Here is a 16,034-nt window from a genome sequence, read left to right on the forward strand (position 1 = left end):
GATGTGTCAAAATCTTTCGAACTTCCTGGGTCTCAGGAAAGAAATATCTCCCTTCTCTTTCTGCATCTAACATTGCTGTTCTCAAGTACTCACTGCTGAACAGGTGAATAAGAGGGGAAAAGACATTTATTTTCTTACTGTCTGTGGTACCTTTATTGTGTGGTTCATATTCCAGTATCCTGTCCCTCCTGATCTAGTCCCTTTCAGGTTAAGGGTCTCTCAACTGCTAATTATCAATACACAGACATGTTAGTCAAATGCCTGCTATGCTGCTGCTGCTGCTAAGTCACTTCAGTCGTGTCCGACTCTGTGAGACCCCATAGACAGCAGCCCACCAGGCCCCACCGTCCCTGGGATTCTCCAGGCAAGAACACTGGAGTGGGTTGCCATTTCCTCCTCCAATTCATGAAAGTGAAAAGTGAAAGTGAAGGCGCTCAGTCGTGTCTGACTCTTAGCGACCCCATGGACTGCAGCCTAGCAGACTCCTCTGTCCATGGGCTCTTCCAGGCAAGAGTACTGGAGTGGGGTGCCACTGCCTTCTCAAAAAGGGGATAAGCTATATATTTGAAAAATATAATTTAAATGGGATTTGGATGATAGAAATTTCCACTTATTGACCCCATAGGAAGTAAGTAGGCCAAAAGGTTATTCTTCATATCTATTTTTGAAGGAAAAAATGCATACATTCAGATAGAAATATTACTTTCTTATATTTTCCCCATTGCAAGGGAAGGATTTACTGCTGGCACCTGTATCAAGTAAGCCATTATTTAGAATTGAAGTCAATGCAGAATATAAAGTCATGACTATATAAAATGGGGTGACCATATCCTAAGTGCTAGAGAAAAAGAAAATCTTATAGAATCTAGTAACCATCTTACTCTCTTGTTAAGTACTTAAAGGGCAAAGTATTTGAAAACCCTTAAAAAAAAAAAAAAGTGTGATGAACAATGAAAATGGTGCACATTCTCTTGCATTACATTTCATTACAGTTCATTCTATTGTATTACAAGGCCAAAGTAAAACTAAGTCAGGGGAATGAATCAAAACAAAGGTTCTGTATTCCTCAGGCAAAGTAGTTTCTTCTTTCCGGAAATACCTAATATTCATGCAATCAGTATCTCAGGTAGTGAGAGATGGATTTAACCAAATTTCTTGAGCCTCTCCATCTCCAAAACAGCCTGCTTCAATCTCAGCTCCAGGAGAGAAGAGGCTGTGCAGGCAGACCTGTGAAGAGTAGTTCTGTTAACACGCAGAGAAATTGTTTCAGTTTATTCTCACTTAGCCATGTTTGGGAAAATTAAGCTGTTAAACCTCACAGAAAAAATGCAGTGGAAATACATCTTTTGCCATTTGAGACAAAGGTAAATGAGAGAAAGCATAAAGTGATACATACAGACAATGATGGATATCTGTGACATTAGCATTTAAAATTATATGTAGGATTAGATTACTTCTTGGATAAGGTGACGTGTTCAACTCACTTCTTCATGGCTGAGGAAAGCCTAATGCAGAGAGGGAATAGATGTGGACGTTGGTATGTTAGTGAGTGTGGAGTTAGGATGGGTGGGGGTGTGGGGTATAAAATTTAGGAGAAACACTATTAGCCAAACAAATATGAGCTCAAAAATAATCAAATTATCCTGGGTATGTGTCAGAGAAAAGTGCTACTTCTACTGTGACAAATACTTTAGACTGAGGGGAAAAAAAAAAACCCTCATAACCTGCTAATATTAGGAAGAACAAAGCTGCAACTATTCCACATTTGCTTCCTTTTTCACAATAGGCTGCTGTGAAAAAAAATTCATAGAAATCCAGAGTTGCAGTTTGAGTATAAGAGTTAATACTTCATTAGACTTACCTGCAAAGAATGTAGCTTTCCTGATGTCAATTAAAATGACACTCTTTTTTCTGAAAGAAAAAACTCGTGCATGACTTGAAAACCAACTATTTAAATGCTTTCACTTATTATGAAGTTTCATAAAACTTATCCCTTCATCATAATGAAAAGTCTAGTTTCTGTTCTGTCAGGAAGTAGCCCTTATTTGTCAGGTTATTTTTTATCCTTGGAAACACTGCCCCCTGCTGTAACAAATGCTTAATTGCAGAAGGACTTTTTGGCTCTCAAATGAAAAAGATACAAAAAATAAAGGTATAATTATTAAAGTGAAAGAGACTTTATTTTGAATAGTAATACATATATCATTCATTCCATTTAATTTTCATAGTGCATAGCTTTGTATGGAAGTAGAAAAGGAAAAATAAACATTAGAAATACCTAAGGAAGGAAGCACACAGGCAAAGAAGACATTTGTTATATATCCACAAACAGTCATCATATCATAGGACAGTATCCATTAGAAAAGAATGGAAACCGTGCAAAAAGTCTATTCAAACCACAGAGCCAAGTGCAAAGAGTACAAGTTATAGTTTCTTGGATACAAAAAAGTATACATGTTCTTTGGATTGAAAATATAACATAAATGAGTGGCTTGCCAAAAATCATCTATAGAAGTAAAAAGTGTGGAAGCCACACGTGACAATAAAATATTCAAGGCCACAAATGGAGGTCATCAGCTTACAAAGAGGATAGTGAGAGGTAGAGCAGATTAAAAAAAAAATAGAGATATGCAGTAAAGCCATTTCTGCCTAAGTTAGGAAATAGCAAATGCATAGACATTAAAATGATAACAGTTCTTCATACTATGCTGCATTTCTATTTTCTCTGTCAAAAGAATTCACTGTGTATCACTACAAAATTCAGCGAATAAGATGAGGCAATAAAAGTACAGCCTTGGCATTAGGGCAAGTTTAATTTCCTTTTCATTTTATACAAGAAGGGAAACAGAATATAGAACATGAAATGCTCATCTTTCCATTCAAACACTAACTTTTAAGTGTTTCATATATATTGTGTTTGGCATGAAGAAGGTAGGAATATGAAGACATTAAACTCAAGCTTTCAACTCAGAAGATTTTACATCTGGAAAGCCAAAGAAAGGTAAAATTCTTTACCATTTTAAAAATTAAATGCTTAAAGCAGGTTTTAAAAATTGAGATGCAAAAATTTGGTTAGGAAAAACATCAAAGAAAGATACTGAACAAAATTTCCTGGTTTTCATTATAGTTTTTTTTTTTTTCCTTTTATTTTTCCAAATTGCATTTTACAGTAGAAATGCAGACCACTCTGGATAGCTAGGGCTCAATATTGCTTGGTGCTCTCCTCTTAAGACATCATCTTCTTACACTCCACGGAGCAGAAAACCATCCCTTCTACGGGCATGAACTTCTGCCCAATGAGACACTTGCTGCAGCAGGAGCACAGAAAGCACTCTGTGGACGCGTGCCAGCTAAAGTTGTTATAGGTCACTCGCTGCACTTCGGGATCAATGGCATTGTGGCATCCTTGACATACCTGTTAAGGCAGTTATACAAAGAAGAGAAGAGGATGAGAGATCAAACTGTGATGATAACATTTTCACGTTAGAACAAACAACGCATTTCTTTAGATGGCAAAATAAACCAAGAATGACAATCTTAAAGATACACAACTGAGAATGACCTTCTAGTTAACCTTCATAGTTATATGCGGAGCATGTGAGAAATAACAGGTGAAGTCCAAATAGCACTTGATGCTTCTAAGATAAGCCATGGGTGTTCAAGGCAGAAAGTCTTGAAGTTCCAAAGCAGTGTGTTGGGTTCCACTGTATCTATTAGATTGTATATTAGCAGTTATTTTTTTTAAGTTTTATGATTTTTCCTATATCACAAATGCTGGCAGGAACAATAGGAACTCTCACCCATTGCTGGTGGGAATGCAAAATGTTTCAACTCGTGTGGAAGGCAGTTTGGCAGTTTCTTATAAGAAAACTAAGCGTACTTTAATTATATACTCCAGCAGTCATGCTCTTTGGTATTTATCTAAATGACTTGAAAACTTATGTCCACAAAGAAACCTGCACGTGATGCTTTAATTGTAATTGCCAAAATCTGGAAGCAACCAGGATGTCCATCAGTGGGTAAATGGATAAAGAAACTATAATACATTCATACTCAAGTGAAGTCACTCAGTCATGTCTGACTCTTTGCGACCCCATGGACTGTAGCCTGCCAGGCTCCTCTGTCCATGGGATTTTCCAGGCAAGAATACTGGAGTGGGTTGCCATTTCCTTCTCCAGGGGATCTTCCCAACCCAGGGATCGAACCCGGGTCTCCCGCATTGTAGGCAGATGCTTTTACTGTCTGAGCCACCAGGGAAGTCTCCACATTCATACTACTCAGAGCTAAAACGACATGAGCTATCAAGCCATGGAGGAAACTTAAATGCACATTACTAAGTGAAAGAAGCTAATGTGGAAAAGCTATATGCTATATGCTTGCAACTATATGACATTCTAGCAAAGGCAAAACTAGGGAGAAAATAAAAAGATCACTGGTTGCTAGGGGTATGGAGTAGGAGACAGGCAGCTTGAAGAGATGAACAGGCAGAGCACAGAGGGCGTATAGGCCAGTAAAAATATTCTGTATGATATTACAATGATGGATATATGCCATTTGTCCAAACCAGAGAATACACAACAAGAGTGAACTCTAAGCTAAACTATGGACTTTGGGTGATTATGATATATCCATGTAGATTCATCCTTGTTAAAAAACGCACCACTCTTGTGAGTGATGTTGATAATGCATAAGGCAATGCATGTGTGGGAGAAGGGAATATATGGGAAAAATCTCTGTAGTTCCCTCTTAATTTTGTTATAAACCTAAAACTGCTCTAAAAAATAGTCTTTTTAAAAAAGATTTTTTCCTCATTCACTAAAGCTCTGAAGTGATAATTTTACCAGTCTTACCTATGACATGCGAGATGATTAACACTACTAATTTCTAGACAGCAGTAAGTGAAAATCTGGAGAAGGGAATGGCAACCCACTCCAGTATTCGTGCCTGCAGAATCCCATGGACAGAGGAGCCTGGCGGGCTATGGTCCACGGGGTTGCGAAGAGTCGGACACGACTGAAGTGACTTAGCACACACAAGTGAAAACTATGTTCAAAGTAATTCAGGACTCAATCAAAAATACTGACAGTGTTTGAGAATAATTAGTGTGCACTAAAAATATCTCTTCTGTCATGTTATAATTTATGTAAAATCAAATATCATGGAATATTAGCACTTATATTCAATATGCCATTCAGTATATATGTATGTTATGTACAGATAAATATGAGATACACACATCCACACCCGCAAACACACATAATTTTCTTCTTTAGCTGAACATGTTTAGCGAGAAAATAAATGAATAACTGGCATTATTACAGCAGAAGACAAAACTACCCAACTGAGAGCTCCAAAACATTAGATAGTTCATATGCCTTCTTGTTTATATGTGTTATGAATGAAACTAATATTTTTCTTTTAAATATTTCATAACAAATGAAGAAACCAGTAAGATTGTCCAGCATTACATAAAAGTGGCTAATCTTCTGCACTCTTGGTCTCTTAATGTGATTGTCAGGAATTCCTGTGTGATGAAGGTGGATGGGATGAGGAGGGTCACAGGTGTGTGACTGCCACTCACTGGGTGAATTGATTTAGCATGTGGTGCAAGGCCTTGGTACAGATATCCATTTCAGACCTGCAATATAGTAATGCTTTCTATATTTTTAGATAACTGCAAGGTTTCTAATTACAGAGACTGTAACTCCTTATTTCACAGTTTATGTCAACCCAGTCTTCCCTGAGAGGCAGGGGAGATCTTTGCATGATCAATCCTAAATACAACAAAAATGACTGTTTTGATTACAATGACTCCTAATCTGAAGCTGCACCATGCAAGCAATTGCTTTTGTATAAATTCATTTTTATAGCTTTGTAATTCATTTAGAATGTAGCTCTTTGTTGTTTTCACACTCAATTTTTTATTCCCCTGATTTTAGATCATGATCTACCCTCTGTATCTCAGCCCTTTAATAATATTTTTAGATCATTTTATAATCTTTCAAAACTCACGTATTCACTGCAATTTTAAAAAAGTGATAACTACTGTTCTATGTACAATTAAGGAAACTGTTTTGGTAAAAAGATTTAACATACTAAACAGCAGTAACAGGCAAATTTGGCCTTGGAGTACAGAATGAACCAGGGCAAAGGTTAATAGAGTTCTGCCAAGAGAACACACTGGTCATAGCAAACACCCTCTTCCAACAACACAAAAGAAGACTCTACACATGGACATCACCAGATGGTCAACACCAAAATCAGATGGGTTATATTCTTTGCAGCCAAAGATGGAGAAGCTCTATACAGTCAGCAAAAACAAGACTGGGAACTGACTGTGGCTCGGATCATGAACTCCTTGTTGCCAAATTCAGACTTAAATTGTAAAGTGGGGAAAACCACTAGACCATTCAGGTATGACCTAATTTAAATCCCTTATGACTATACAGTGGAAGTGAGATAGATTTAAGGGACTAGATCTGATAGACAGAGTGCCTGATGAACTATGGATGGAGGTTCGTGACATTGTACAGGAGACAGGAATCAAGACCATTCCCAAGAAAAAGAAATGCAAAAAAGCAAAATGGCTGTCTGAGGAGGCCTTACAAATAGCTCCTCAGTGATCAATGCAAAGAAACAGAGGAAAACAATAGAATGGGAAAGACTAGAGATCTCTTCAAGAAAATTAGAGATACCAAGGGAACATTTCATGCAAAGTGAAACTGAAGTAGCTCAGTCGTGTCCAACTCTTTGTGACCCCATGGAGTATATATAGCCTACCACGCTCCTCTGTCCATGGGATTTTCTAGGCAAGAGTACTGGGGTCGGTTGCCATTTCCTTCTTCAGAGGATCTTCCCGACCCAGGGATCAAATCTGGGTCTCCCACATTGTAGGCAGATGCTTTACCATCTGAACCACCAGAGAAGCCTGCAAAGATGGGTTCAATAAAGGACAGAAAAGGTATGGACCTAACAGAAGAAGAAGATATTAAGAAGAGGTGGCAAGAATACACAGAACTATACAAAAAAGATCTTCATGACCCAGATAATCATAATGGTGTGATCACTCACACTCAACTAGAGCCAGACATCCTGGAATGTGAAGCCAAGTGGGCTTTAGGAAGCATCACTACAAACAAAGCTAGTGGAGGTGATGGAATTCCAGTTGAGCTATTTCAAATCCTGAATGATGCTGTGAAAGTGCTGCGCTCAATATGCCAGCAAATTGGGAAAACTCAGAGTGGCCACAGGACTGGAAAAGGTCCGTTTTCATTCCAATCCCAAAGAAAGGCAATGCCAAAGAATGCTCAAACTACCGCACAATTGCACTCATCTCACATGCTAGTAAAGTAATGCTCAAAATTCTCCAAGCCAGGCTTCAGCAATATGTGAACCGTGAACTTCCAGATGTTCAAGCTGGTTTTAAAAAAGGCAGAGGAACCAGAGATCAAATTGCCAACATCCAGTGGATCATGGAAAAGGCAAGAGAGTTCCAGAAAAACATCTATTTCTGCTTTATTGACTATGCCAAAGTCTTTGACTGTGTGGATCACAAGAAACTGTGGAAAATTCTGAAAGAGAAGGGAATACCAGACCACCTGACCTGCCTCTTGAGAAACCTGTATGCAGGTCAGGAAGCACCAGTTAGAACTGGACATGGAACAACAGACTGCTTCCAAATAGGAAAAGGAGTCCGTCAAGGCTGTATATTGTCACCCTGCTTATTTAACTTCTATGCAGAGTACATCATGAGAAATGCTGGGCTGGAAGAAGCACAAGCTGGAATCAAGATTACCGGGAGAAATATCAATAACCTCAGATATGCAGATGATACCACCGTTATAGCAGAAAGTGAAGAACTAAAGCACCTCTTGATGAAAGTGAAAGAGGAGAGTGAAAAAGTTGGCTTAAAGCTCAACATTCAGAAAATGAAGATCATGGCATCTGGTCCCATCACTTCATGGGAAATAGATGGGGAAAGAGTGGAAACAGTAGCTGACTTTATTTTGGGGGGCTCCAAAATCACTGCAGATGGTGACTGCAGCCATGAAATTAAAAGATGCTTACTCCTTGGAAGGAAAGTTATGACCAACCTAGGCAGCATATTAAAAAGCAGAGACATTACTTTGCCAACAAAAGTTCATCTAATCAAGGCTATGATTTTTCCAGTGGTCATGTATGGATGTGAGAGTTGGAGTATAAAGAAAGCTGAGAGTTGAAGAACGGATGCTTTTGAACTGTGGTGTTGGAGAAGACTCTTGAGAGTCCCTTGGACTGCAAGGAGATCCAACCAGTCCATCCTATAGGAGATCAGTCCTGGGTGTTCACTGGAAGGAGTGATGCTGAAGCTGAAACTCCAATACTTTGGCCACCTGATGCGAAGAGCTGACTCATATGAAAAGACCCTGATACTGGGAAAGACTGAAGGCAGGAGGAGAAGGGGATGACAGAGGATGAGATGGTTGGATGGCATCACTGCCTCAATGGATATGAGTTTGGGTAAACTCCGGGAGTTGGTGATGGACAGGGAGGCCTGGCGTGCTGCAGTTCATGGAGTCACAAAGAGTCGGACATGACTGAGTGACTGAACTGAAATAGCATAGAATGTAGGGTTTGTGGGCTTCAGAAAATTTATGTTTATTAATAATCTGATTGCCATTCATCCCTAAATCTGACGTGTCCCCAGGTAAAAACTACCAATCCCTATCCCTGCTGCTGCTCCTAAATCGCTTCAGTTGTGTCCAACTCTCTGCAACCCCATAGATGGCAGCCCACCAGGCTCCCCTGTCCCTGGGTTTCTCTAGGCAAGAACACTGGAGTGGGTTGCCATTGATCCCTATCCCTAATTCTTCGTAAATCTGAAAGCTGCCCTGGTCTCAACTAAGGGTCTGGAGACTCCAGGACTGGTCAGGGAGCTGATGGACTTCATTCACCACTTTATGCTTGATATTTGATTATCCTGAATTCTTAATTAAAGCTAATAATCCAATATGTTATTATTTCCTTCAATTCCTACTTATTTTATTTGTATATACATTATAAAATTAAAAAATTGATAATGATGCTTGCTCTCTAGCAGGAGGGTCCTGTGAAATCTCAGAGATGTGAAATCTTGGGGTGGCCATTTGAGACTGGAATTCCAGAGACCATGCAGAGACAAACTAAGTGTATTTCCCATTCTTCCAGGTTAATTTTTTCTTCAGAAAAGTCCTTTTTTGAGTTGAGGTTTTCACTTTAGGTCTAAAAATAATTTATATTCTCACTCCTTTTTTTTTTTCTTTTTAAAATTAAAAGATCTAAGCAGATCAATGCCCAGAACTAGACAATCTTCCAATTTTTATATCCTTTAGCATGCTGCTATCACCTAAGTTTTGTTCAGGCGATAAATATTCATTTTAGTATTAAGCACATGGCAACAGTGTATCTTATTGAGAAAGTACACCTTCTAAAATAAATCATGCTATATTATAAAGCTAAATAATTTAGAGTTTCCTGCATTCTCTCTGTAGTTATTCCTCTCCAATAACTACTGCAACGGAATGGAGAGAAGCTTGTATTAATAACAAAGTAGCTTCATCTGTTAAAAGCTTTATTCTACAAACATGAGTGCCTCCTGTGTTGTTCTAGTGTTGAAAATAGTACAGAAAAGCAGCAGACAAAATCCCTGCCCTCATGGAGTTTACATTCTAGTCCTTGAGGCCAAGGTAACACACAATACAGTGAACTGCTTATTATGACAACCCTCTTCAGTAGAGAACTGTTGCAACTACATTCAAAGAAGCATTGTTTTTAAGCTAAATGATCTATTAGACTGCATAGTGATTCAACATCTTATTCTCAGATATAAGGAGGGTCCATGCTGACCCTCACAGAAAATGAGAAATGTTAAAACACAAGTCAGTCACTCAAATATTTCCTAAGTGCAGACATTGAGGGTATGGAAATAGAGGGAAGCTCTATGCTCCAGCTATTTACAGTCTGGTGGAAGAGACAGAGGTGTGATATTGACAATCACACATGTGGGTAAGTACACAAAGAACCCCAAGGGAACAGAGACATCCTGCCTAGCCAGAGAGAAAGGGGTAGAACAAGGGTAGGGAATCAGGAAAGGTGTTCTGAAAAAGTTAAGCTTAAACTGAGTCTGGAGGAGTGTGCATGCATAATCAGGTCAAACAGGAAGGGGATCCTCTGGCAACCCAGTGGTTAATACCTGGTGATTTTACTGGCAGGGGCCTGGGTTTGATCCCTGGTCAGGGAACTAAGATCCCACAAGCCACGTGGCACAGCCAAAAATAAATAAAAACAGAATAGGAAGATATATCAGACAAAGGAATGAGTGTTAGCAGAAGACAAAGAACAGTATAAACTACGAAATGCAGGTAGCTTGGGAAATGATATGATTTGGGTTAGATAACTAGTAGGGAAGCCTGGCCTGCTGCAGTCCACAGGATCACAAAGAGTTGGACTCGACTGAACAACTAGTAAAAGTGGCTGGATAGGTAAGAAGGGGCTGGATCTATCAAGTAAAGGCTTAATGATCAGGTTTTCATTTTAGAAGGATTATCTTCCATCATTATGGAAGGTAGCTTTGAACAAGAAGAATGTTAGTGGGGAGGCCAAATTTGAGGTTGCTATAATAATCAATATGACAAAAAATAAAGCTCTGAAGTGGAATAGTTGTAACTGTGAGAACCTGAGATACATTGATGAGAAGAGTTGATAGAAAATGATGGCTGATGGATTATATCTGAGGGCAATGGGTAAATGTTGAAAATTGGCACTGACACCAAAACTTCTTAACCTTATTTTCATATTAATAATATCATACTTCTAGAACTATATAAATATATCATTATATTCCTCAGCCAGGAGTCTCCTCTAGTTGATAGTTCAGGGAGATCTTTAGTACTTATTTACCTGTATATAAAGTAAACATCTATCCTTTTAATATTCCTGGATTATAAGTTTTACCATATATGGTCAACTCTTTATCTATCTCTGGGCCATCATGCAATAGAAGCTCTGTGTAAGCATGGTCGATTTTATACATATACACATATGTGTGTGTCTCTGTGTGTGTATACACATACATATATGTACTTCCACATGAAATATTTGAATGTTTGGCTTATGCAAATAAACACGCAAGTCAAATTTTGTTCTGAAATTTTGTTTCACATATATATTAATTCAGTGAGGGTTTAAGAAAGGGCACTGTACAATCTCCAGGTAGCAAAAACAAAGCCACAGTGCATGATCTGGTAACATGAACAGAAATTTATAAACATTCAAATAGAGCTAAGGCATATGAACAGTCTCTAAAAACCTTAATTTAAGTGAAAGCTCATCTGTATGATGAGAATCAATCAATCTTACTCCCATTAAGGAATTTTTTTGGTGGAGATTTGGTTATCAAGTAGCACTTTATAGTATAAACTGCATATACAGAGTCTTGAGGTGGTTCATCCTATTCAACGCACGTACTGTTTTTGAATTACCGGATTTTAACACCGTATGGTAGAGTTCACCTGTTTCCTATTTGAGAGTAGTACTTTCTGTTTCTCCTTTGTAAGAGACCTAAATAAAGCAGGTCAAGGCTACTGAATCCCAAGGTGTCTCTTACCTCAGCATGGTTCTTCACATAACAGGGTTTGCACACAGGCTTGTCATTGACCATCACGTATATTTCCCCAGCTAGGATGTTGTCACAGTCAAAGCAGCAGAAGTGTTTCAGATGCCAGTTTTGGTTTTCTGCCTGGGTATACTCGTTACTGAATATCAGCTAGGAAGAGGATAAAAATAAGATCAATCATGTTTTTTCCTTTTTGCTTCAAATGACCAAGCTAGGTTCTTTAGACAACAGATTTAGATCCACAAGGAACATCAGTCTACTTTCAGGGGCTTGAAGTCTGAGGATAACCTAAAGTTTGAACTTGGATGATTACTTGGTTTAGTTCAAATCAATGTTTTAGGTATCTGGACAGTCTTCATTTGTCAACACAATAAACATGGGCATTCAGAATGACTGAAATGTTTTTTTCATTCAACTTCGTTGGATGTAAATAAAGCACACGATACTGGCTTAATTCATTCTGCTCTCTCGCTAAGGGAGGCCTGGTTAGCATGGTGAGGGAACCACAGGAAGACGCAAAAGGGAGCCTGTATGCGGGTGGCCCTAAAGAACATACCTCATCACAGCCAGCACACCGGGGTTTCTCACTGTCACAGTAATGTCTGCCACAGTACAGCTTGCCATTCTTCCAGAAATAAATCATGTCGACCAGGAGTTCATGGCAGGTACTGCAGACGAAACAAGCTGGGTGCCACAGTTTATCGTATCCGGCCCTTTCAGCATAGATGGCTGGGTCTCCCTCCTTCATACTCAGTTTGCAGCAGTAGCAGGACTGAAAGGGAAACCAGCCAAAACAATCTAGTCATCCAAAACCGGTGCTTCTCATCAACAGTTCCAGAAGGAATTCACAGAAACCACTTCCAAGAGAAATAATTTCTACTGAAATTAGTAATTTGTCCATATAGGCAGTATGGTGTTAGTATATGTGAAAAGGAATCTCTTGGCTTTCTCTAGGTTCTCCAAATGTAATTCTTGCATCCAGTATGTAACAGAGCACTGTTTACTGAATCAAAGTTGCTTATGGAAAAAGGCTAATAGTAATTTTCACTTCAGTTTTAAGTAGTTCTCTCAAAAATGATTACCTTAAAACTTATTCTATCATTTTTTTTTTTTTCTGTTTTGTTTTAATACAGGACTAAGCCTGGTTGGTTGACATGCTAACAGGATCTATGAGAAATACATAACAGTAAGTTTAGTTCTTATTTTTGGTTCGTCTGTGTTACAATTTTCTTCTACTTTCAAGGCATAAAAATGACTTCAATTTCCCTGTCTTAGGAGACATTTTTAAAAAGTATGATTGACTATATATCCACATGTTTAAGTTTGAATTTTATGCATGTTCACACGAGCAAAACCGAATTAACCTAAGCATATATTATTATTATTTATGGGAAGAGAGAAACAATTAACACCAAAATTATGTTTAGAAACAGATTCTAGATGGTATGTTTTATTCCAGCATGACACCATGTTAACTGCTGTGTACACATAACACTTGTAATTATCTTTGGCAACAGATAATCAGAAAACTTGGCTTTAGACCAAGGTTTCAAACATGATACATGATAATTCTCTAAAATAAGCCTAAACTGAAATTATAACTCAATTTACTTCCCTCATCTACTCCCTTCTGGAAACAGAGGAATGCAACTTCCCCCACCAGTCTCCCACAATTCAAAGAAATGGAATGAACCTGTAAAATATACCAAATGGGCTAACGTCATGACTGCTTTACTTACATACTGAGTTCTTTTGTGTTCCGCTGATTTGTCCTCCATGGCCCCTACTGCTGTCGTGGTGCTTCTGTCCCCTCCAGGAATGTACATTTTGTTGGGGCCTTGAGTGTTCATGTCACGGGGGAGTTTGACATCTCCTACTCCCAGAGCCTCATTCTTGTATTTCTTCACAAACTGCTCCATCTCCTTCACCTCTTTGGGAGATAACTCGTGGCATTTTGAAGGGTCCTGGTCATGGGCAGGGAGTTGCTTTGCCAACTGCTTCTTCCGGTACTGTGCTCCCTCTGAGCCTGCCACCGGCTGCTTCTCTTTGGGCAGCATTTGCATGTACTGCCTGGCCTAGACCACAAAGGAGACCAGTGTTAACTGGGAGATGCCTTGGCCATCAGACAAACGATACTATATAACACTCATTGGAATCAAATTACTGAATAATTCAGTTTTATCCATTAATAACAACTGATCTTCATAATACAAGTTATCTTGAGATGTTAATATATTAAAAAACATTAAAAATGATGCAATAAATAGATTTAGTCAGTAAATATGAACACATTTTTTCATGAAAGCAAAGTTTTTTTTTCACTTTGTAAAGACTTGGGTTACTAATGTTTGTTTGTGCTAAAATTACTTTGCTATACACCTGAAACTAACACAACATTGTAAATCAACTATACTCCAATAAAATTCATAAAAAAAACAAAGCCCCCCAAACAAACAAAAATACTACTGTATAACTGCAAAAGAAAACAATTTTTTAAGCTACATGTTCAGAATGGCCTAAGGATCATCAGTATCCTATAAGAAAATGATATCACAAGATTCATTCTCATGATTTAACTAACCCTCTTAAAAGATTTCCAAATGTCTCATCTAGTTATTATATTAGTGGAATGAGCTTGACACAAAATTGCTTTTTTTTTTGCCTTATATAGTAAAAGAAATATAGTGTTGACCACCTTTTGAGTTACAAAAAATTGAAAGAAATTCTATTCTTTAGATTTTTTTAACCATCTTAAGAAAAATCTTCCCAAAAGTAACAAAGAAGTTACTAGCTTTATACAAAACATGTTTTTCATTTAATTACTGAAAATGTCATGCCATTTCTTTGAAAAGGTTAACACCGATTATCTATGTAGTGAGAAAAATTCTATGAGATATCTAATCTTACTTCCAAAAGTCCAATAGGAGTTGGAAGTCAAGGTAATGGGAACCCCAAAAAATAATAGACCTGAGGTCAATTAGGTCACTAAAGGAACTGCCCTAAATAAGTAGCCTAGGAACTTTAATAAAGGGACTTCTCTCCCCCTTATTATTTACCAATGCCTGATTCTGGACAGGAGGAGCCCATTCGTAGGTAACTGTATTGATGGAGACATTCTTCTTGGCAGCAACTGGATTGGTCAGTATCATAACATTGCGTTTATACATGGGAATTCCATCTGATTTTAGCTTTGCAATCAGGGTGGTGTACTTGGTGTCTTCAAAAAGTTTCCCCACTTTTCGATCCTCTTCATTGCTCAAAAGGACATCATGCTCTTCTTGGCCACACTTGCAGTTACGACATATTTTTCTATAATTTTGGAGATAAGCAGGCAATGATTAATTATACTTAATCAATCATACATATATAGTTCATAATATATTTTTACAAATATTCCTTATAATGGTATGCAAAGTCAAGTCTTATGACAGGTGGGGGTGAGGGGATTACAAGTAGCTATACATAAGTTTAAGTAAGGAAACATAAAAATGCATCTTTGCTTTATAAGACTTTGAAAAAGGTTTTGATTAGAAAGTGCATGCTCAAGGGAGTATGGCTGAGGGTAACCCCATGTGATACTCCTCATTCTCTCAACCAGATATGCATATAAAACAAAATCACCAAAAACTATCACAGAAAGCATTTTCATATTTTATTGCATGGTAGCAGCCATTACCTATTTTTTTTCCACTAAGTGAGAGATAAAGAAGTTGATGTAACTTTTCTCATCAAGGACAGTAACCCAAGATTTATTAATTTTTTTCATTTTCTTTCCTGTCCCCCTTTCCAATTTCCTTTTCTCTCTTTTCTCATGTTCCATTTCCTTTCTCTTCCTTTCCCTTTCCTTTCCCCTTCTTTTATTTCTTCAAAACATTTAGTGACCACCTAACCTGTGCTCCCTTATGTATAAGACAGATGAAGTCTCTTCCCTTCTTATAGTTGAAAGACACAATTTCCCTTCCCCAATCTGGTATGGCATGTAATCTTTCATTTATGCAATATATATGAGTGTCCACGTGCCAAGCAATGTACCTGATACTAGGATATAATGATGAAAATAATTAGGCCCAATCTCTGACAGTCTAGAACTTATGCTTACCACCTGGTGAGGAGACAGACACTAAACAAATACACACACACACACCTATAAATGCATTTGTGATAATCACAGACTACTTTGAGAGGATATAATTTTGACTTGGAACTGGTGAGCAAAGGACTCCATAAGAACATTAATCCTAAGAAAGTGACATTTAGGTTGAAATCTGAAGGATGTGTAAAATGAATGTGAACTCTGTGTGTGTGTTTGAGAAGAGGTAAAGACAGGAGAAGAAAAGCCTCCAGACATTTTGGGTAGAAAGAGTATGTGTGGTCGTCCGTATTAGGAGACTGCGCCCTTAGG

General features: G+C 38.1%; 1 protein-coding gene across 2 annotated transcripts in view; it reads right to left on the minus strand.

Moving 5' to 3' along the window:
• Positions 1-2,153: 2,153 nt before the first annotated feature.
• The window catches only part of TES (testin LIM domain protein), a 57,778-nt gene continuing 43,897 nt past the window's right edge, over positions 2,154-16,034 (minus strand). For both annotated transcript variants that reach the window (XM_061414047.1, XM_061414048.1), the window contains exons 3-7: positions 14,689-14,941; positions 13,372-13,707; positions 12,189-12,404; positions 11,624-11,782; positions 2,154-3,415 (exon numbers count right to left, since the gene is read on the minus strand). In XM_061414047.1, the coding sequence (XP_061270031.1) occupies positions 3,227-3,415; positions 11,624-11,782; positions 12,189-12,404; positions 13,372-13,707; positions 14,689-14,941 (1,153 nt within the window). In that variant the 3' untranslated portion in view covers positions 2,154-3,226. The remainder of the gene's footprint in view (positions 3,416-11,623; positions 11,783-12,188; positions 12,405-13,371; positions 13,708-14,688; positions 14,942-16,034) is intronic.

Source organism: Bos javanicus, chromosome 4 (assembly GCF_032452875.1).
Source record: "Bos javanicus breed banteng chromosome 4, ARS-OSU_banteng_1.0, whole genome shotgun sequence".
NCBI lineage: Eukaryota > Metazoa > Chordata > Mammalia > Artiodactyla > Bovidae > Bos > Bos javanicus.